The sequence below is a fragment of the Marmota monax genome, unplaced genomic scaffold (genome assembly GCF_021218885.2).
Source record: "Marmota monax isolate L192 unplaced genomic scaffold, Marmota_monax_Labrador192_F-V1.1 WCK01_AAM20220418_F8-fsc00020, whole genome shotgun sequence".
Classification (NCBI taxonomy): domain Eukaryota; kingdom Metazoa; phylum Chordata; class Mammalia; order Rodentia; family Sciuridae; genus Marmota; species Marmota monax.
Genome location: NW_026692912.1, coordinates 8,111,850 through 8,134,147, shown reverse-complemented (window position 1 = coordinate 8,134,147; position 22,298 = coordinate 8,111,850). Strand labels below are relative to the sequence as shown.

The following is a 22,298-nucleotide window of genomic DNA, read 5'->3' as shown; positions in this document are numbered from 1 at the left end:
ACAGCAGCTGTCCGTGTGCATGCGCTCAGAGGCACAAGGAGAAACACAAACATGAGGGGGGAGTGGAAAATGGGAAAATGCTCATGTGAAAATGACGGCACATGAGGTGAAAGGAGATCAGACGCCATCAGAGAAGAGATCGTGAACATGAAGACAAAACCAGGCTCATCCTGAACACCAGAGGTCAAGGGCTGGCAGAAACAAACGGAGCCAGAGCAGAATCAGGCCGTTCAATACCCACACACATAGACAGAAACGGGGGTCCCAGGAAAAGGGACTGGAGGGGCCCAAAACTCTCAAGTCAAAATTCTTCCAAAATAGGTGAAGACAACAAATTTTGATTCAAAAAGCTCGATTATGTCCAATGAGGAATAAACATTAAAAACAACAACAACAACAACAACGAACGCACATCATCCCATCATGATCAAGTTGTTGAAAACCAACGAAGAGAAAAAGATCTTGAAAGCAGCTATGGGGGGTGGGGTGGGGATCACGTACAGATGAGCACAAGCAGAACGGCAGCAGACTTGTCCCCAAGAACTGCACAGCCCAAGGCAAGAGAAGGACATGCTATAAGAAAAGGGCCACTGTGCGTCCTGGGTCCAGAGAGTGAAGGACAAACGAGGAACAAGTTAAAGTGAAATAACAGACTTTTAAGACAGAGACAAAAACCAGACTTCATTAGAAGAAATACAGGAAGTTCATCCGAGCTAAGAAAGAGAGGGACACTAAGAATCTGAAGGACGGCTGGGCACTGCGCCTGTGGGTAAGTACAAAACCTCTCCGCATTGTAAAGACCTTCAGAGGGGACTGACTGCCCACTGGAAAACAGTGACCACGAACTGAGGAGATCACAGGTAAGGGCACACCGTGGAACAGGGCAGGACAGGTCGGGGAAACAGAAGGTACCCCTGGAAGGTTCTAGCAACACGGAGAGAGACTGTGGGCAATTCAGCATAGATAGTTTAAGCCCAAATAAAACCATAAAAGCAGAGATTATAGTTAATAAGTCAATTGTGCAGATAAAAAAATGGAATCAAAAAATTCTCAGCCCAAAGTAAGGTAGGAAAATTAGAGAAAAAAGGAACAGAGAACAAACCAGATGAACAGTGAATCAGGAGAAGGACGGCAGATCTGTACCCAACAGGACTGAAATTACACTAAGTGCGAATGTCTCAAAATCCCAAAGAAAACTCAAGGGGTTCTTTAAAAAAACAAGGCTTGACAATACATTATCTCTAAGAAACCTCATTAAATATAAAGAGGAAGCAGTTCAAAGTAAAAGACTAAATAAAAACACCATATGAACAGGGGCAAAAGGAGAGCGGAGGGGTGGGCTATGTTACAGGAGACCAGAGCTCAGAGAATAACAGCAATAACAGGACCAGCAATAATAGGAGGCCCAGCATGATGACAAAGAGGCCAAATTTCCAAGAGTACACAGTCATTGTGAATGTGTACGCAAAAGGTATCAGAGCTTTCAAACTCATAAAGCAAAAATCCAGAGAAACGAAAAACCAGACAAATGCACAATCATAACTAGAAAGTCAGCTCTTCTCTTAGTTCCTGGAAGACTAAACATTAAGAATCTAGCGGACTACGTCAAACAACCTGATGTACATGTAACTGGATTCCCAGAAAAGGGAGTGGGGCAAAAATACAAAATCATATCAAGTTTGGTTTCTGGCTTTGGTATAACAAATTAGAAGCCAATAATAAAAAGATATTTAGAAAAATTACAACTATTGGAATATTAAACATCATCCATTTAAATAACTCATGGGTCACAAGAAAAAAAAAACAAATGAAATTAGGAAAATGTTTTCAACTTAATGAACATAACAAACATTTCAAAATGTGTGTGATTTGTCTATAAACAGGGTTTATCGGTAGCATTCAATACTGAAAAAGAAGTTAGGTTCAAAATCAGTGTTACAAGCTTCCACTTTAAGAGCTAGCTGGTCATGCACACCTGTGGTCCCGAGCAACTTGGGAGGCACAGAGGCCATGAATTTGAGGCCAGCCTGGATAATATAGTAAGACTCCATCTCAAAATAAAGGAAAAAAAGTAGTTTTATCCCTTCCTCACACCATATGCAAAAATCAACTCAACATGGAGTACAGGAGACAGCACAGGAGTCGAGCCTTTGTGATCTGGGGTTAGGCAATGGTTTGTTAGGTATAACAAAAGCACAGATGATGAGAAAAACAGGTAAATAGGCTTCAACAAACTAAAAAAAAATTGTATTTCAAAGGACAGCATCAAGAAAGCAAAAGGACAACCTACAAAATAGGAAAAACAATTTATTTGCAAATCCTCTATCTGTAGGGGTGCTCTAAATGTACAAAGAACTTGCACAACTAAATAACAAAATGAAAAACACTGAAAAAATTGACAAAAGATCTGAGTAGATATCTCTTCCCCATAAGACATACAAATGGCCCAAAAGCCCATAAACAACAACAACAAAAAGATGCTCAACGCCATTAGCCGCCAGTGAAACGCAAATCAAACCCACAATGAAATCCAGTTTCCCTTGCATTAGGATGGCTCTAGTCAAAAAGCAAGGTAACGAAAGTGTCGCGAGAGTTGAGGAACAAGACCCTCACGCACTGTTGGCAGGAATGGAAACATGCTGCAGCCACTGCAGGAAGCTGTTTGGAGAGTCCTCAAACCGTTAAACACAGCACAGGACCCAGGTCTCCACTCCTCAGTAGACACTCGAGAGTTACAACAGACACCTACACAAGGGCTCCTGCACAGCACAAGCTCACAGCAGCTTTATCTGCAATAGCCCCAAACTGGAGACCTACATGTCCATCAACGGTGAATGGATAAAGAACTTGTGACACATTGAAACCATGGAAGACTATTCACCAATTCAAAGTGATTACTGTCACCGAGCAGGAAACCTCCATATGTAAAATGCCAGGAAAGGACGAACAATAGTGAAAGCGTAGTTAGTTCTGGGTTCCATTGCCAGGGTGCGGGGGAAACAGGGAACTTTCTGGGTTGATGGTATTGTCATATATTTTGATGGTGATGGTGGCTGAACAGTGTATACAGTTGTCAAAACCCATTGAATCGTACTCTTAAAAAAAGTGGTCCATTTCATTTATGTAAATTGCCTCAGGAAATCTGATTTTAATTTAAAATAGTGTAAAGAAACCCATTAAGTTGGTAATAGTGGTTAGCTTTAAATAGAGAGACTATGGTTGATTCTTTATTTTCTAAATACCATGCATTTTCCTGGTGGAGGGAATGCATTGCTTTTGATGGACAGAGCTTCTGTTTACAAAGGGGAAATTAATGTCCCCATGGGAACCAGCAGCCTGTCTTGTTAACCTTCTCCCTGGAGCACAGGGATTGGAAAGCGCCGGATGTGAACCCAACTCTGCCACTGGACACTTCTCATTTCAACTCTCTGGGCCTCAGTTTCCCCTCCTCCATGCACAATGCTGGGGCTGGGTACCCTGCAGGGCTGATTCTCTCTGCCTTTACACAGGACGTAGAACTGACAACAATATCTAGTACTGGTCCATGTTTTGTAAATGTTTTCCTCCAGATCCCACAGACACTCCTTCTGATATAAATTAGGTCTGGTTCCAAGCTCTGAAGGGTGCGATTTATGGCTTGTACTGAAAATGAGATTCACTCCACGCAGCTACCTGGACGTGGCCCTGCCCCATGCGTTTCCGTGAGGGGCTGGGTGTGAAGGGGGAATAGTAGTTGTTTTCGGAGAGAACACTGCAGGAGGACCAAGCAGAACAGGCAGAACACGCCCACTCTGAAAATCCAAAACACTCCAAAACCTGAAAGGTTCTGAGCATGACGTCCCAAGTGGGAAATTCCACACCCGACCCCAGGTGATGGGTCGCAGGCCAAACGCAGTGTGTTAAGATAGGATAAGTCACCTTCAGCCTGTGTCTAAGGTATGTGTAAAGCCAAAGGGACCCTCAGGTTTCCACTCATCCTCAAGATAACTTCATCATGGACATGCAACTATTCCAAATTTCAAAATATCCCAAATCTGAAACACTTCTGGTCCCAAGCATTTCAATGAGAAAGACAGGCAACCTGTGCTTCTGACGGTGATGGAAAAACAGGCCCCGGCCGCTGCTGGGCTTGGGACGTGGAGCTCCGAGCACAGGCCTTTTCTGCAACCTGACGCAGCCCTGAGGAGGGTACGGATAAACTCATGCCACAGACAGGAAAACCAAGCCTGGAGAGGTAAAGCAGCTCAGAGGGATCACAAACCTGGCGCAGCCACCTCCCAACTTCATCGTTGCTGGCAAGGCCGTGGGCCTCCTCAGCCATGGTCCTCCTGAGTGGACTTCATTAAGGGGCTGGCAGGGAGGCCTGTGGCCACTGAACCTCCCCAGGGTGTGCTGGTGGCTGCAGGTAAGGAGGCTGGGCACTCGGGCTCTGGAGTTCATGTTCAGGTAGGGAGCCTGGTCTAGTCACCACAGTGATCTCATCACCTGGAGCAAGTCACAAACCACTCTGTGTGTGGGTCTCCTCTCTGTGAAGTGGGGTTAGTACGGGCACTGACTCGGGATCTTCTGAGAGGTAAGGTGAACGTGCACAGAACCCTGAGCACAAAGCCCGGCATCAAGCAGAAGCTCGAGTGATGTCAAGCCGACTCAGGGGCTGTGCGACTGGGGGCCAGTGATCACGTCCCCTGAGCCTCGTTCTTGGCCTGTGTAAATGGACCAACAACGTCAACCAGCTGATAAAAGCCCTACAGAAAGCCCCGAGTGCCACGCAGACACCCAGAGAGCGAGCGCTGAATGCCTGCTGTCGCCAGTATCATTACTGCCAGTACACACTCTGAGCTGTCGCCAGGGTGGACCGGCTTCCTACAGTAGGGAAAGGAAGTTTATTAGTGAGAATTAGCCCGTGCCATTCAGCAGCCTCTTAATGAGATTGGTGTTACTGGAGGCTGATCCTCTTTATCAGTGGCGCTGTGAACTGCGCAGCTCATGACGCTTAATTGCCCTCCCCGGAGCCAATCCTTTAATCCCGACTCAGCTGGCTGGGATTCAGCCGGGCTCTGCCTGGCTCGCTGGCCAGGCATTCTCTGGCAGCGCCGGACCAGAACAAAGCAACTGGAAACTCCTCGGAAACAAGCCGAGATGCCGGGAGAGGCGGGGCCACCGCCAGGCTCAGCCCCGATTTGCATTCTAATAGCCTCCCGTCCTCCAACTGCTGAGAGGTGGGGAAGCTCTGGCATAGACGCTTCCCTAATTAGAGCTCAGCTTCCAGAAGCAGGTCCAGAAGCTAGGAGGGGGTGGGTGGAGCATCCAGGGTTTTGAGGTGGAGGGTGGCCAAGGCCGGGTGGTACAGGGCGGTAGGCCTCGGGTCCAGGCACGTTCAGGTTCAGGTGGTCCCCACAGACTGCCAATCATCACTAGCTCAGGGATGCTGGTTGCCCTGGGGCAAGTCTAAGTGCCTTGAGGTGTCCAAGCCAGGAAAGGGAGGCTGAGGGCAAAGTCAGGAGGAAGGCCCGGGGACACAGGAAGGTGGTGTGAGCTGACAGCTGGGGACCTGGGGTCTGTGTACCCTCATTTTAGGGATGGGGACAGAGTTTCCTGCCTGAGGTCACACAGCATCAGGGCACATCCTTGCAGCAGAACTGGAACTCAAGTGTCCTGGCTGCCACTCAAGAGGTCTGACCTGATTTGAAAGAGCTCCTCAGAAATAATGGCCCAGCCCCAAGATCGTGCGGACCAGTGCCTGATATATGGCAGATCCCCAATAAATACGTGTGGGACGAAGACAAGTGGAGCTCACGGCAGAGCAGCGGCTACCCTAAGAGCCTTGTCCTGCCGTGTTCTGCGCTGGCTGAGCCCGGCATGGAGGATTATATGAAAGATCTATAACCTTCGAGGGGTACAAATGATAGCCACGACAATGACAGTAGCATCAACAGCAGCTGCCAATCAACCGAGCCACCCCGTGTGCAGGGTGCTTTCCACACATGGCTTCTAATGCCCCTGGAGGATTCCCCTGAGGCACAGAGAGACCCAAGCCAGCTGCCCCCTCCGGGATGTGCTTCCTCTTGCAACGTTGCCCGTCAGGCTGTCTAGGGGCGGTGGCTCTGAACTCGCTTTAGAGGTTCAGACTGGTCCTGGTTCAGGGGATGGTCTAGGAGTCTGCATGGAGCAGCCCTCCTGGTGACTCCCACATCTGCTTTTTTCCTGTACCCAGGATTAAACCTCGCATGCACTACCACAGACCTACATTCCCAGCCCTTTAAATTTTTTTTTTTTTTTTGTAATTTCAAGACACAGTCTTGCTAAATTGCCCAGGCTGGCCTCAAACTTGCCTCCTCCTGCCTCAGCCTCTTGAACAGCTGGGATTACAGGCAAGCACCACCAAGTCTGACTCTGAGTGCAACTGTTTTACAGGACACAGTGTTACAGTGCATGGGAGCATCCTAGACTGGCTGAAGCCCAGCCTGGGCGGGAGGCTCCTCACAGCCACCTCGGCCTCTGCTCGGCTGACCTCAGGCCACACTCAACTCTCACCTTTTCCTCAGCCTTCAGGATCAGCGCAGGGCCCAACCAGGAAGCCTTCTTTGACTCTGTACCCCTCCCCCAACGGTGCTCCCACAGGGCCTGTGCGGACCACCCTGTGTCATAAATAACTGGCTGATTAGGGCTCTCTGAGGGTGGCTTTCACATCCTGGGGGGGGGGGGCAGGAAAGTCCCTTTCCCAGGGACCTCAGTTCTCTCTTCCATTTGAGGATCTGAGGAGGGGGCAGGAGAGGAGCCAGGGTTGGCGGGGGGCCCTTACCTGCGTGGGACTGCATGTGCTCCAGCAGGTTGTTGTAGAACTGGAACTGGATCCCGCAGGCTCCGCAGGTGTAGGGCTCTGGGGGGAGACGGGGCAGCGTGAGGGGCAGCACACACCCGGGCACCTTCTGGGGGGACCCAAACATACGCTGGGTCTTTGTGCTCAGGGCTCCGGGCCCAGCCTGTCTGCTCCCCTGCACTAGGCTGGGGACACAGGGAGCAATGGAGAGAGGAAGACATGCAGCTGGAGATCACGGGATCTGGTGGAGTGCTATTTATTGAGCGCTTACTGCGTGCCAGGCACTGTTCTGGGCACTTGGGAGGGACTTGGGGAGGCCCCCATCCAGGGAGCAAGAATTCTCTGAGAACAGTGACTGGTGCCACAGCCCAGCCCTCTACCTGGGGACAACAGAAGTCACATTCACCAAGTGAACAAATGAGTGAATGAATGAATGTATGAACCAACAAAAAAACGGCAGCCGACACGTGCTCAGTGAGGAAGCAGGAGGCCAGGGTGGGGGTGGGACGAGGACAGGAGGAGGCAGCGGAAGGGAGCCAGGGCACCTGGGCCTGGACTGCCAGCTCTGTCCCCAGCACTCCAGGGAACTAAGGGGAAGGAGGAGAGGAAGGAAGTGGGAAAAGAACAGTGGAAGAGTGAGGCAGAGAGGGGAGGTGGCTGGCCAGCTCCAAGGAGGTGTCCAGAGGCTGCACTGATGGCCAGGAGGGGACGCCTGGCAGGGTTGAGGGGCAGAGGCAGGCTGCCTGGGGCCAGGGCTCTGCCCTGCCCTGTCCAAACTTGTCTACTGGCCCTGGGGCCTCCCACCTGCTGCTGCGCCTGCCCAGGAGGGTGGCCTAAGCCAGTCTCCAAAGCCCAGGTCAGGGGTGCAGGAGGCCAGCCGAGTCCTGCCCTACCTTGCCCCCTCCAGCCCCCCAACAGGATGGTCACTTACTCTGCAGGAGAGGGGAAGGATTGGGAATCAGGGGACTTGCAGTTTCTGCAAAAGAGAAACCGTTTAGCTGAGTCTCTCCCAGTCTGCGGTTCTGTGACCGCCATGACTTCTCTTTCTAACCTGTGAGCCGCATGGGGCTCCCAGGAGTGGGGAGCACCCATCAGCCAGGTGCACAATCTGGGGGGAAGCATGGGGTGGTGGTGGCATGGAGTGGGTCACACATTTCAGAGAGTGCAGGCTTCCCGTGGGTGCTGGGGCCTCCGGGCAGGGTGAGATCAGGCAGGGTCATCCCTCCAGGATTTTGTGAGGACACAGGAGTCCTAACAAGAGAACATCCACGTGGCCGTCCACCTGGGGCAGTGCCGGAAGGTGCTCCCGGGGTCTGTCGGCAGGATGGGGGAGTAGCAACAGTCTGCGGCCCATGGGGTTACGAGCAACTCTCCTGAGCTCAGTCTCCTCACTGAGCTCCCACGGGGATGTGGTAAGGATGGAAACGGGTGAGGCACATCACGCTCCGAACACACGCTAGGCACATAGTAAGCGCTCAATAAATGGTGGCTGCCGGCGGCAGCAGCCCATGACGGCATCATTCCCGACCGTGAAGTCAGCTCCAGGGCACGAGGGGCACAGGGGGTGCAGGGTGGCGTGGCTGGGAGCCCAGGGCACATCGGGAGACCTCTGTTCCAGTCCCATACTGCTACTTAGTCCTGCCTGGTGAGTCACCCCTCCACTCACAGGCTGCCCTGGAGAGGTGGTGTGCGTGACATCATCTAAAACCCCAGCCCCGTCCCTAGGCACTCAAGCTTCACTGGTTCACTAAAAAAACAAAGCAAACCAAAAACCCAACAACCAGGAAAAGCCCCACGTGCCTCAGTGCGTCACTGGCCGGGGCACTCACTGCGGCTCCGTCAGGTCACCACAGTGGGGAGAAACGGAGGCACTGGCTGAAGTCGCTAGTGGCCAGGCGGTGGAGCTGGCTCACTCCTGGGCCGGGGCTGCATCACCATCTGTGTCCCCAGCTACCGCACAGAGTCCTGTCCCCACAGGTGCCTCAGCCTAGGGAAGCCACAGTGGCGGGACGCCTGTTTCCTTAAGCCCTGGCTGTCCCTGCTGTGCCTTTCTGGGACAGAGGCTGCTTGTGACCACCTGTGGCCTGCCAGGCTGACCCCACAGCAGCCATGCTAGAGGCTGGGGTGCTCTGCCAGGGTCCTGCCCGAGGCAGTCAACAGGGGGCGCCAGACACCACCAGGAAACGGCAAAGAGCCTGTGCTGGAGGGGCTGGAAGGGAATCCTCCTTAGGACAGTGCCAGGTCCAAAGTGGGGGTGAAATCTGGGACCTCTGGCTTTCAGAGCCTTCTCTACTGTACCCCCTTTGCCTCTCTAGGAAGAAACCGGCTGCAACATTAGTGTTAAAAGCAGCAATGGCTCTCTCAGGCCATCTGGGCTGGTTGACAAGTTTTGGGAAGGGGGAGTTTCTCTCTCCACGGGGAGCAGACAAAGAAGAGCCACAGAAGGGTGGCCCTGGAAGAGAAGGCCCCTCCTGCTTCTGCCTGGCCCTGCTGTCCCTCCCCTTCCCAGCCCCAGCCTCCCCCGCTCCGAACCATCATGCACCAGGAAGACTCAGCCCATAAGGGCCTGTTGCTGGGATGGAGGTGGCTGTGGTGCCAGCCAGCACTGGTGTCACGGGCACACTCACCGCTGGAGTTCTGTGAACTGCTGTTGGTCTCTTCAAAGTGGTTTTGTGCTTTGCCTTCTACTCTCCGACTAAAGGCGCTTTCTGCTAGGAGAGGGACAGGACAGAAAACCATGGGGACAGTCAGCACGAGGTCTCCAGGGAGGGCAGGAGGAGGCCCCGGGGCTGGGTGAATGCCCAGGACTCTCTGCTGGGGGAACAGCACAGGGGGGCCCCAGGAAACCCTCCTGGCCATGCCCAGGAAGTCTAGGCACCGTGGGGGGTGAGCTGCCCAGGGACACAGATGGAATCCAGCCTGTGAGCAGATGGCACGTGGGCCTGGGTCTCCCATCTTTGGTTCCACATGTGTGACACCAATTCGTTTGAACCTGCCAACAGCCACTCCCTCAGCCAGACCCCACTCCACGGCCCCACGAAGGAGCAGGGAGGACGGCGGCCTGTTTCCTGGGGGCGGCTCTGATACAGCAGGAGGTCAAGCAGCAGACTCCAGTTTCCCAAGCTGGTGGTCACCAGCGGCAGGCAGAGCATCCTGGGTCAGGGGGCATGGCCGGCACGGAAAGCGAGGGGTCAGTTCACCGAGGGGAGGGGACCAGGGCCCGGCCACCCTTGAGTGATTTCTGGCATCTCTGCCAGTGGGCTGCAGCTTGCTGAGTGGCCGGCCCTCTCTCTGGTTCTCTTTCAAAACCCCACGATGCAGAAACAGGGTGCAGGCAGGTGGAACACCCCAGGCCCCGCCCCGCCCCACCTGCAGAAGGCACCGAAACAGAGAATCTGCGGTGGAAGAGAACCTGCTTTCCAAGACACTCTTGGCACCACAGGGACACCGCTACTCCAAGAGCTGAAGGCCTCAGGGCACACGTCAACTGGGATGTCAGCCCACCCTGTCCCCTTCGTAAGGAGAAAGAACTTGCAAGAGGACAGCCAAGGCTTGAAGTCCTCCCAGAATGAGACTGTTCGCCTTTACTTAACTCAGCTCCTACGGAACATCAGGGGTCCGTGGAACCCCATTTTAAACATACTAGATTCTGTAGTAGCCCACCAAAGTGGGGACCTAAGAACCCATTTTGGGAAATGCCAGTCTTATCCTGTCCACCCTACCCCAGAAGGGCAAGTGCTCAGCTGTGAGTGCCAGGGCTTCAATGACCATGGGGATGATGGGTGGGAAAGGAAGCCAGAGTAGCTCCACGGCCTGACACAGCTCTCCCCGCCCTCCCCCGTGACAAGGAGCCTCCCTCCTGGGGACAAGGCTCTTTTCAGAGGTGTCTGCAGACTGCCTGGGCCAAGCACCTCAGACAGCACCTGCCAGCTGTCTGTAAGGAGGCCCTCCTAACTGAGCACCTACTCTGTGCAGGCCCTGGTGCAGACACTCCTCAGCTGTGGTCTCCCTTACTCCCCCCATAGTTCTGAGAGGCTGAGAAACACAGCAGAGAGAGAGAGGCTGTTGGTTTCAGGCCCAGGGTGCATTCCCAGCCCTCTAAGACAGCAGTGAGATGTCACCGGGGGAGTCCATGCCTCCATTTATGAAGCTCTGGAGTGAGGAAGCAATTGCCTTCTCCACCTTAACCCTTGTGTCCACAAGGGGACAGGTGCCCACCTCGTGGGAGTTTTGTTCTGACCAACATCTGTTTGGAACTCAGCACAACGGATGTTGCCAACTCTTGGGAGTCCCCTACTGCTCAACCAATTGTGCAAAATTTGCACTGCTTCATGTGCCTCTGACGGAAAGCCAGTGTGTGAGGCTCCAAGCCAAGTCCCAGGCACAGGCGTGTTCTCTCCCACACAAGAGCTCCACACTCCAGGAGGATGAGGGGGTGACCACGTCCAGCTCGCACCACCTCACAGGCCCTGCCAGTTCCTGCTCCCAACCTGGTGTCCTCTGGCCTGCCCAGCTGGGAAACCCAGGAATGATCCCATCAAGACTCTTCTAAGTCACAGAGGCAGTCCAGGCATGCCCCCGGCTTGCTGGACACTTGCTTCAAAACATGGAGGTTCAATAGCTGCCACATGCCACATGCCACATCAGCCCCTGTGGGCAGTGCTCTGCAGAAACTTGGGTGCAAAGTCCCAGCCACAAAGCTCTAGTGTCAGATGGAGACTGAAAGCCAAGATCCCATTATCCAGGTGAGTCCACCTCTACCGCCAATGATATCATCATGACCTGGCTGCTTCTAACTAATTTGTAACTACTGTAGCAAAAACACAACCGTCCCCAAAACCCACGGCCTTCGAGGTGACTGACTCCTCTCCTTTCGGGAGATGTAAGCACTGTAAACATCAACCACCACACGCTGCCCAGAGCAGCCTCTAGAACCTGAGCAGAGGCAAGCACGGCTCTCACCCAGCTGGGTCCTCGGCCACACAAACCAGTGGCTCATTCATCCGAGCACTCAGATCACCTGCATGCTTAGGGGCTGGCTCTGGCCTCAAGGGAACTGAAGGGCCAGAAGTCCCCGGAGCCCCACATGGCCACTCCACCCCAACTCCCACCAAGCCAGGCAGGCAGCCGAGGCTGGTCCTGTGCAGGTATGAATTCAAGCCTTCCCGGCAGGGGTGCTCGGCACGGGCAGTTCTTGTTTGTTTTCTAGATGGAATGACCGCTGGGGACTGTCTGCTGCCTGTTCACCCTTCTGGAGCCAGACGCCTTCTTGCATTGACCAGGAAAAGACTGGAGCTGGCGTCCCCCAGTGCCCTACCAGGCCTCTGTCTCATGCAAGGGTTTCATGGGGAGTTCCAGCTACGGGGCGGCCAGGAGGACGAAGCTCTCATCAGCCGCCTGCTTCAGGGACAGCAGCTCCACAGGGAAAGGACATCCTCAGACTGAGTTGTACGAGAAGCAGAGAGTGCAAGCTCATGCCAACAGGGTCCAGGCAGGTGACAGACATGAATGGGGCGGGATGAACACAGACAACAGAGTGGACACGATGAGAGATGACCCCTGCCTGGGGCTGTGGGGGTGGAGGCAGAGGGCGGGATGGCGGGCTGGAGCACACGTGTTCCCGGGCAAAGGAGACAGTCAATTGCTACCCTGCAGGAACGTGGGCCCAAGAGCCAGGCCTGACTTCTCAGTGTCAGTTAGAAATCAAAATTCTCCTCACGTTCAAATGCTGGCCACTAATAAGTTGTAGAAGCTTACACAGGCCGAATAAAACAGACCCCTGGGCCTTAATTTGGTAGAAAATACTCTATGACTTTAAAAGTTTGCAAATCGTCTTGTACAACCTTCTTATTTAGGGCAAGGGACCTGGCTCAGAGCGGTTAGGTGGCTTGCCATGGTCACAGAGCCAGCCCGCGGCAGAGCTGGGCCCCACGTTTGTCCCAGAGCATGATGGGACCTCTGTTCTTGCTCTTGCAGGGGAACAATGGCCCCAGACACGGCTGTGGCAGGTTGGGGGTGGAGGGAGTGTGGGGTGATGTGGCCACTGGTACCTGCGGTCGCCTTGCTTGCTGGAGATCCCGAATTTGGAGTGCGGAACGTCTGGGTTTGGGCTGCTGGAGGGGTGCGGTGCAAGAGGGTGGCACAGCGGACCACGGAGGCCGGAGCTTTTTTCCCCGACTGGTTCGTCTGGGTCTTCGCTGCCACGAAGCGTGGAGACGGGGTGACCTCTGGATGTGAACACTCAGAGCCCGTGTCTGGATCGTCCGGCGGCTCCCACCCAGGGGCGGCACCTGAGAGGGGCACGCTCTCAGTCCCCGGGGGCCCTCAGGCCACAGGCAGCCATGTGCCAGAGCTGGGACAGCTCTGCCCAGCTGACCCTGGTCTACTGAGAGCAAGGCTCTCACTCCCTGGGCCTAAGAAAGTCCAGGAGTCTAGAACCTTCCCTGGCTTCCTTGAGGAATACTGTCAGCTCACACTGTTACCTGGAGGCCACTGACCAGCCCCCTCAGAGATGACCTGTCCCCCTGCCAGCCCCGTCTTCGGGGCGTCTGAATTCATTACTATAGGTCCAAGCACATCTTCTAGAAGGTGGCTTCTAAGCCCCTTTTCCTGGAAAGGCAGGCGGGCTCAGAGGTAAGGACAGCTGGTAAGGACGTGCTGGGTGGATGGGAGGCTGGGGGCAGGTACAGGGAAAGGGCTCTGCAGTACCCAGTGGACCCCAACGGGAACTGCTGTTCTCGGGGACAGTGCTCAACCCAGTGCCTGACACCGTGGTGGGCCAAATGCAGCAGTCCCCTGAGGCTGTCTGGGGAAACGCCTGTCGCACTGCCCAGGGGCCTTGTCTCCCTCTCTTTTGAGTTTTCTGTAGAAGCCGGGGTCACGGGGAACCGGAGCTGACTCTGGAAATTTCTCCCTCTGGCGGTCGTGTCCACAGTGGTGGGCGGAGCATCACCAGTGGCTCAGCCCCCAGACCTGGCCCACTCCCACGGAAACTAAGAGTGGGCAGGTCTTCTCCCTTAAGAGGTCATGCAAACTCTGCAATGCCCTTCCCTGAAGGCAGGAAGAGGAAGAGGCAAAGGAGAGGGATGCTGGGGTGCTCGCCAGGGGGCCCCAGGACCAGCAGAGCTTGGCATTCCCACGCCTGGCTCCAGCACTGCCTGGGGAGAACCTGGCTTCACTTCCTGCCTCTGGGGGTAGGCATAAGCCTTGTTCCGCCCAGCTCCTAGGACGGTGCCCAGCCGGGTCTCAGAGACTCCGCCCACTGTTTCAGAGCCCAGGATGGAAGGCCGTGACCAGATGGAAAGCTCAGGACAGAGCGGCAGGATGCAGGGCCTTGCCCAAGGCCACGCAGGAAGTGAGCAGTAGGAACCGGGGCACCAGGACCTGGTGTTCCCTACCTGGGGCACAGAGGGGCTCAGTGCACACCTCTACCACGGAGGCCAGAGGCCACGAGTGGGAGTTCTCAGTTGGGGCCCCTTAAGGAAGTCCCACCAGCCCCAGAAAGAAATCCCAAGGCCACTTGGGCTTCCACTCTCTGGACTTTGACTTAGGAACCACAGATACTTCCACACATTCCCTCTGGCTGAGGCCCAGGACCTCAGTGACCCCCAAGTTCAGCTGCAAGTACAAGGACGGTTCTTCCAATAGCATGCCCCCCCGCCTGAGGCCACAGAGTGAACCTGCACAGTCCAGCCCATGCTGCTGCCCAGAGCCCACCTCTGGTTTCTCCACTGTCTCCCTGTGTGAGTGTGGGCACCAGGGCAGGAGGCTGTCACGGGACCCGCGCTGAGACTGGAGTGAGTGAGGCCAGTCACCTCTGAATGCTACCTCTGTCCCTTTTGGCTTCCGGGTCCTGGCCTCTGTACCACCCTCTCCTGGCCTCAGTTTTCCCTGCCTCACCCCACTGCTGAGAGGGACGGCCCCTCTGGATGAGAGCCCGCAGGGATTCCATGAGAGACTCCAGAAAGCCACGGGGGCACCTGGATGGCCACTGCCAGGAGCGACTGCTGGTGTTTCTTAGAAACCAGGAAACAAGGCCCAGACAGGCTGTGAGGTTTCCCATGGCCACGCAGGAGGTCAGTGTGGACAGGACAGGAGCACCGTCTGCCAGCCACCCAGGGAGGCCGCTGCACAACGTTAGGGCCTCCGCCACCTCACCCAGGTGCCACCTCACACATTCCAGGGACTGGGGCATAGGGACAGAGAGCTGCGGACCTGGGCGGAGGGAGAGAGCTCCGAGCAAGCTGCTGTCCCTCTGCAGCCCTGCAGGACATTTTCCAGGATCCTCTCTAGACTGGCCTCTCTCATGGTTGATTTCTGCTGTAAAAACCTGGCACTCCCGGGGACAGCCCTGCTTTCTCTGCGGTAGGGGCCAAAGGGACACCATGTAGCCCCTGATCTAATGAAGCGGGCCTTCACCTATGTGCTGCCAGGACCTGCTGGCCTCTCCAGCGCTGGCCCAGGGCACTCACCTTCTCCAATACCCAGTCTCTTTCAAGTTCACATCATCCCCTCTGCCTGGGACATTCTTCCCTCAAATCCCTGACTGCTGCTCCCGTATGCTAACCTGAAACAGCTCTTCCTTAGGGAGTCCTCCCTGGTCCCTCCTCACCTGGCCACCTGTTAGCCCCCCAAGAACTGACCATCATTTACAATGACATGCTGTGTGACCATATTTCTTTCCCCATCAGCCTGCAAGCTTCCTGAGGGCAGGGGCGCTCCAGTTGCCACCCCTCACCCCATGCATGGAGTCCCCAGTCCTCCCCGACACACAGGTAGTGCTCAGCAGAAACCGCGGCCCCCATGACTGCCAGGAGAGCAGAACTCAGAACGCGGAAGCAGGGAGCATCAGAGAGGGGATGCCAACAAGGGGACAGTCAGGGCACGAAGCTATCTGACCCATCACAATCTCACTGGCCCCGAGGGTGTGAGGCCGGTGGGGCCACAGAAGCTCAGAGAGATCTGGGAACCACTTGAGAGCCACACAGGGCCAGGGCTGAGCCAGGATGAATTCCCCAGGCTCCCAACTCCAGTCACCAACAGTCTGCTCCATCCGTTGACCTTACGTGGAACGCTGGAATCCCTTCCTCAAATTGGCTGGCTTCCCTTGTCAGAAACACAGGAGCCATTCACATATTAGATACCTGAAGACACCAGCACCGGGCCTCTCCTTTGGAACACTGGGAATTTAACTGGGGCAAAAAAAATCACAGGGACACAGGGATTTGAGTGAAGTGACCAGATAACTAAGAGAGTAAGAGACCAGGGTCTCTGAGACCCCATAAGGGAGAGGAAGGTACTTCAAGGCTGATGGAGCCCTGGGCTCAGCATCTGGAGAAGGGAGTGGATGGGAGGCATGAGGTACGAGGAGCCGGCATGGGGACCCTTCCTCACTCGGGCCATGATGGAGTGCCTGGTGAGGACCAGCCCTCCTGCCATGTTCCTCTGTAAAGCTGGAATGGCGACAAAGACCCATGATGACAGGCCTTGATCCCAGGTGGTCAGAACTGTGACTCATCAGATGACAGGAGCCCCTGAGTCGTTCCGGACCTCTGCAGGGCAGAAACAAGTGTTTCCAGAGGAAGCACGCCATCCACTGAACTGCAGAGACAGCTATCAGGGTCGGACTTCTGAGGTGGCTGGAATTCACAGGGCAGAATAACAAAGAGAATTGTGCAAAGGAAAGAATTCCAGAAATGTGCAGAGGGCCCCCTGGATGTCTCTGGCTGAATCCACAACTGCATGTGTGCAGCTCTCTGCAAAGCTGAGCCCAAGACAGACAGCAGAGGGCTGCGACTGAGCCAAGATCAGGAGGTCACACAAGGCCGGGGCTGTCCCACCTGCCCGAGAGCAGCAACGTTGCTGAATGGGTCACACGTTCAACGGAGACCCAGCAAGGCCGTGTGCTAAAGGAGCTAGTGTAACCCTGGAATCAGAAGGTTCCAGACCGGCCCTCCCTGCCTGAAAACAAGCTTTTGAAGTATCCAGTCCACCTGTCAGTAAATAGCTGCTCGCCACTCACGCTCAGCACTTTCCAAAGGAAAACCCCAGATCCAGTCGCTCCACAAGGTAACATTCCAATGTGCAGAACAGAATGAGTATTCTCCTGGTGAGGCAGGAAACTGAGATTAGCAACCAAGAGGAAAACCAGTCAACTGCATCACAGAAATGAGAGGGATGATGGAATTAGGAGACAAGCACCCCAAACAGCTGTTATAAATATGCTCCAAGGTTTAAGGAGGGCTGGGCTTGCAGCTCAGGGGCACAGCATTTGCCTGGCAAGTGCAAGGACCTTGGTTCAATCCTCATTAATAGGGGAAAAAATACGTTTTAAAGGGGAACACAAATATAATGAAGATAAAAATAAAAGCTTTAAAAAAAGAACCAATGGAACTTACAGAGATTAGATGATGCAGAAGAAAAGATCAGTGAATTTGAAGACAGGGCAGCAGAATATACCCAACCAGAAGCATAAAATATATGCAATGGAAGTATTCTTTCAACAAAGCTGAAAGAATGAACAGCTTCAGTTGATCTGTACACATTATCAAATGTGCATCTATATGTAATTAAAGTCTCAATAGGAAGGAAAAATTACATAAAAATATCTAAAAATATACTGATTAAAAACTCCCCAAACTCTTATAAAAACATAAACTAACTGAAGAAGCTCAATAAATCTCAGATAGACAAAACTTTAACCTAGAATTCCATATCCAGAGGAAACATCCTTCAAAAGAGAGGATGAAATAAAAACATCTCAGTGGAGAGCACCTTTCATCAATAGACTTATAATATAAGAAATGTTAAAGGAAGTTCTTCAGGAACAGAAAAAAATGGTAATAAAAGGAATTCATATTTATACAAAGAAAGCACAGAAATGGCACATATGTGGGTAAACATAAAAGGCGTTTTTTCAATTCTTAACTACTTCAACAAATACTTAGCTGTTTAAAGCTAAAAGAGCAATTCTTAGACAATGATAAGAACAGCACAGACTAGGAAGGTAGCAATAAGAAGTATACTGTTGGGGCAGGAGATGTGGCTCAGTGACAGAGCATTTCGCTTAGCAGATGCAAGGTGCTGCGTTCAATCCCCAACACTGAAAAAAAAAAAAGTATATCATTTCAAGGCTTCTACACTGGATGTCATGTATTTGATATACATTCATGATCGACGATAATACATTAAAGATACATAATATAAACCACAGCGTGAAAAAGAATTACTAGTAGAAAGTAAAACAACAAACAACAACAAAAAAACCCCACATTGATTAATACTAAAGAAGGCAAAAAAGAGAAAAGGATAAATGACAAGAACAAATGGAATAAGTAGAAAAAATACAAGATGTTAGACTTAAATCCAACCACATCAATAAATTATATTAAAAGTAAATGGATTAAACACTTCAATTAAAAGGCAAAGATCACTATTCTGGATAAAAGAATAAGAACCAACTATATTACACTTCAAATATAAAGGTATAAATACACTAAAAGAAAAGGTGAAAATAAATATACCATGCAAACCCTAATTCACAAAGGAAGACAAGAAGATTTCAGAAAACCAGGAATCATCAGAGATAAAGAAGGGCATAGCACAGTTTTAAAAACGGTCAACTCATCATGACATGACACCAGCGTGTACACCTAATGACAGTGTTTCAAGTAAGATGAATCAAAACCTGGAAGACCTAAAAAAGGGAAATAACACTTTCCTCTCTGTACCTGATAAGACAAACTAAACAAAAAAAAAGTCAAGAACAGGTGTGATGGTTTGGCTCTTAAAGGTCCCCAAAAGCTCATGTGTTGAAGGTTTGATTTCCAAGGAGGCAGTGTCCGGAGATGTGGCTTTTAAGAGGCAATTCAACCATGAGGACTCAGTTCATGAATGGATTAATCCACTGATGGATTATAGTTTAATGCTTGGGGAGGAGCTTTGTTATAAAAAGTGAGCTCTCTCTGCTTCCTGCCTGCCATGAAGGGAGCAGTGTTTCTCTTCCACGTGCTCCTACCCTGATGTATTGCCTCTCCACAGGCCTAAAAGCAGCTGGGCCAGAGGACCATGTACTGAAACCTCAGGACAAAATAAACCTTCCCCCCTCTTGTTTTTCTCAGGTATTTTGTCACAGCAAAGCAAGCAGACTAATTCAAAGGGCACAGAGATTTGAACAGCACCAACCACTGACCTAACCTACTACAGTATACACCATATAGAAGTGTGCAGAGGGGTGTATTCTTTGTTCTTTTTCTTTTTTCCTTGCAGGTAAACATAAAAGGCATTTGGTTACTGAAAATCAGCAAGTAAGACCATATGTCATATCATAGAACATGTCTCAACAAATTCAGAAGACAAGCAGTCACCCTACGTATGTACTCTGAGCACAATGGAATTAAATTAGAAATCAATCCCCAAACTCTCAATGATTCCGAAATACTTGGAAATGGAATACATTTTCTAAATAATCCTTCCTACAAAGACCAAACTGGAAAAGAAAATTCAAATGACCAACCATGAATGAACAGATAGGGGAAACTGTGGCCTGTACACCTAGACAACAAAACTACTTGTCACATGATGCACAATAATATTTGGGTTGATGACAAACAGATCATGTACATAACGGTGGCCCCATAAGATGAGAACACGTAATGATAAGGCCATCTCAGGTTGTAGAAGCACACTCCTTAATGAACAACAATGAAACCCTCTAGCAATGCATTTCTCCAGTGTGAATCCACCCCTAAGCAAATGCGTGACTGTGTTCATTAATTAGAAGGATGAACTACTGATACCTCCAAACATGGATGATTCCGGAAAAGATTATGCGGAGTGAAAGCCAGATTTCCCCCCAGGTTAAAAAAAAAAAAAAAAAAAGAGTACGTCCTGTAAGTTTCCATATATGTGAAACTGTAGGCAAACTGTAGTGCAAACTACTCCACGGTAACATAAAGCAGATGAGTGTTGGCCAGGGGATGACAATCGAGGAATTAAAAAGGACACTGGGAAGTATTGGGAGTGAGGCATATTGTCCATGTTCGGAATTTTGGTGATCAATTCATGGGTACATACGTCGGTCAGAACTTATTAAACTGTATACTTTAAATCACAAGCACTTTATTGTGTGACTATATACCTCAATAACTTTTTAAAAAAATTTTCACTAGAAATACTTATTTCCTTGATTACAACTGTCATTAATACACAACAGGTTGAATGTGGGGTACTCTATAATCCTAGGACTGAGTTCCCCACCCTTGGAGAGTTTGGGGAGTGATTAAAAAACAGGTAAAATCCTGGGAAATTGTAAATTCTTTAAGGAGTAAGCAGAATGCACACTCTTGAAAGCAAATTAACTGTACAAACTACCCGGGCTTTTCAAGTACTTTGGATGTCTCTGCAAGAACTTGGTGTGGTGATTATCACACACATATACCTGTACATCAAATCATCAAGTTGAACCCCTAGATGTGTACGATCAGAAAAAAAAGATGTTTAAAGAAGGAGATCATTCTTCTGGCAAAGAAGGAACATCGTGAGGTTGCGGCTTCCTCCAGTGCATCACAGTTAGACTTTCTGATGGTCTTCATCTATCTGAATAAAGCGTAGGCCTGGTGACCTCCTTCTTTTTTTTTTTTTCCAAAACCCATGTAATTTACCACACTAAAGGGATAAAAGAGGAGCATCCGCCCCATCATCTCAACACTAATTTACAATAAGAACTTCCAGTGATGTCTGGAGGAAGGCGACTTTGACCAAAAAAGAGCACCCAAGAAAACCACTTCAGCCAACAAGACCCCTGGACGGAAGTGCTGATGCTCACGGTGAGGAGAAACGGACGCCCATGACCGGGAGCCAGGGGCTGCATCGGCTGGTTTCCCCTGTTCAATACGGTGCTGAGGGGCCCTAACCGAGCAAGGTCAGAAAAAATAAGTGAACGAAGAGGGTGCAGACCGGAAAGAGAGAAGCAAAACTGACTCTTTTTTTAGCTTGGTGACCTCATCAAGTACAAAGAAGAGGCTAAGAAATCTACAAACTCCTATTAGAATAAGCAATTTCAGCCAAGGTGCAGGATGCCAATTCGATATACAAAAATTAACTGTTTATAGGTAAGAGCAACAAAAATTAGAAAATTAAATTTAAAAATCAGACTAGCATCAAAACCAAACAAACACCCCTCCACACACACATGAAATACTTAGTGATACCTTAATGAGACCCATGGAAGACATCTACCTGATGCACTGCAAAAAGACAGAAATCTTTGTGTTCAGACGGGGTAGGAACACCCAGGTACCTCTCTGCATGGCTGGAAACAAATCCTGACTGACACAGCTCACATCATTCACAAACGATCACTCCAAGTGGCTCACAGACCCACATGCAAAAGTTAGAACTGTCTAACGAGGATGCGTTCACCACCTTGAGGTGGGCAAGGCTACCCCTGAATTAGGTCCCAGAAAGCGCTAACTGTAGAAAAAAAATCGATCAATAGCCCTTGATCAAAATGACCAACACCTGTGCACCAGGAGGCACTGCACGAAAACCAACAGGCCCGGCAGACACTGGGGAACACAGCCTCGCCTCCTGTGTCTGACAAAGGACCTGGCCCGCAGGAATGTGCAGAGAGCTCCTACAGTTAACAGAAAGACAGTGGACTCACCCCCAAAATGGGCAAACGGCTTAAACAGACAACTTCCAAAGGAAAATGTACAAACAGACAATAAGCAAAAGCAAAGATGTTCAACACAGTTAGTCACCAAGGAAGGGCAAACCCCTTGTAGAAACCGATAGCCCCGGGCCACCTAACACCAGCAAGAACGCGCAGCCCGTGGGACTCCCAGATGTGGCTGGCGGGTGTGTGAGGGGCTGCGGCCATGCTGGAAAATGGCTCATGGGTTCTTATAAAGTTCTACGTACCCATGACCCACTAAGTCCACTCCTTAGCACTTCTCCAAGAGAAAAGGACACGTGCTCTCAGAAAGCTCCACACGACCATTTTCATTGTAGCTTTACTTCTAAGAGCCTAAAATTGGGAACAACCCAGGTGAACAGGAATTTCTGTACAATGGAATACTGACCCTCGTGAAAATGGATAAACGGACACATACGATAACATGTGCGGGTCTTTAAAACATTTTACTGAGCAAAAGCAGCAGACACAAAAAATACACGACTCCACTCATAAGAACACCCACGGCCAGCCTAGTTCCTTCTGCACCCTCTCCGTGACCAGGAGCTCAAGCCTTGGCCTGATCCCACCTGATGACACTGTCGCGTCTTGCCCCGACCTCCGCAGACCCTATCAGCATGCAAATCTCCTTGTCATGGTCCCTCAGAATGACTGTCTCTTAGAGAACCAATCCTGCTGAATCGAGCCTACACCTCTCATGCTGTATTTGAAACACAGATGTAGCTAGAGTCCTCACACTCCAGCAAGGAACAGGGGCTCACTCGATAGACACAGAAAAATAAA

At 51.3% G+C, this 22,298-nt stretch overlaps 1 protein-coding gene across 13 annotated transcripts in view; it reads right to left on the bottom strand.

The window, feature by feature from the left end:
- Znf618 (zinc finger protein 618) overlaps positions 1-22,298 on the bottom strand; it is a 161,145-nt gene that overhangs the window by 9,079 nt on the left and 129,768 nt on the right. For 5 of the 13 annotated variants that reach the window (XM_046451223.2, XM_046451225.2, XM_046451227.2 and 2 more), the window contains 3 exons: positions 12,871-13,110; positions 9,448-9,531; positions 6,803-6,880 (listed from right to left, as the gene is read on the bottom strand). In XM_046451223.2, the coding sequence (XP_046307179.1) occupies positions 6,803-6,880; positions 9,448-9,531; positions 12,871-13,110 (402 nt within the window). The remainder of the gene's footprint in view (positions 1-6,802; positions 6,881-9,447; positions 9,532-12,870; positions 13,111-22,298) is intronic. The other 8 variants (XM_046451224.2, XM_046451226.2, XM_046451229.2 and 5 more) reach the window with 3 other exon arrangements.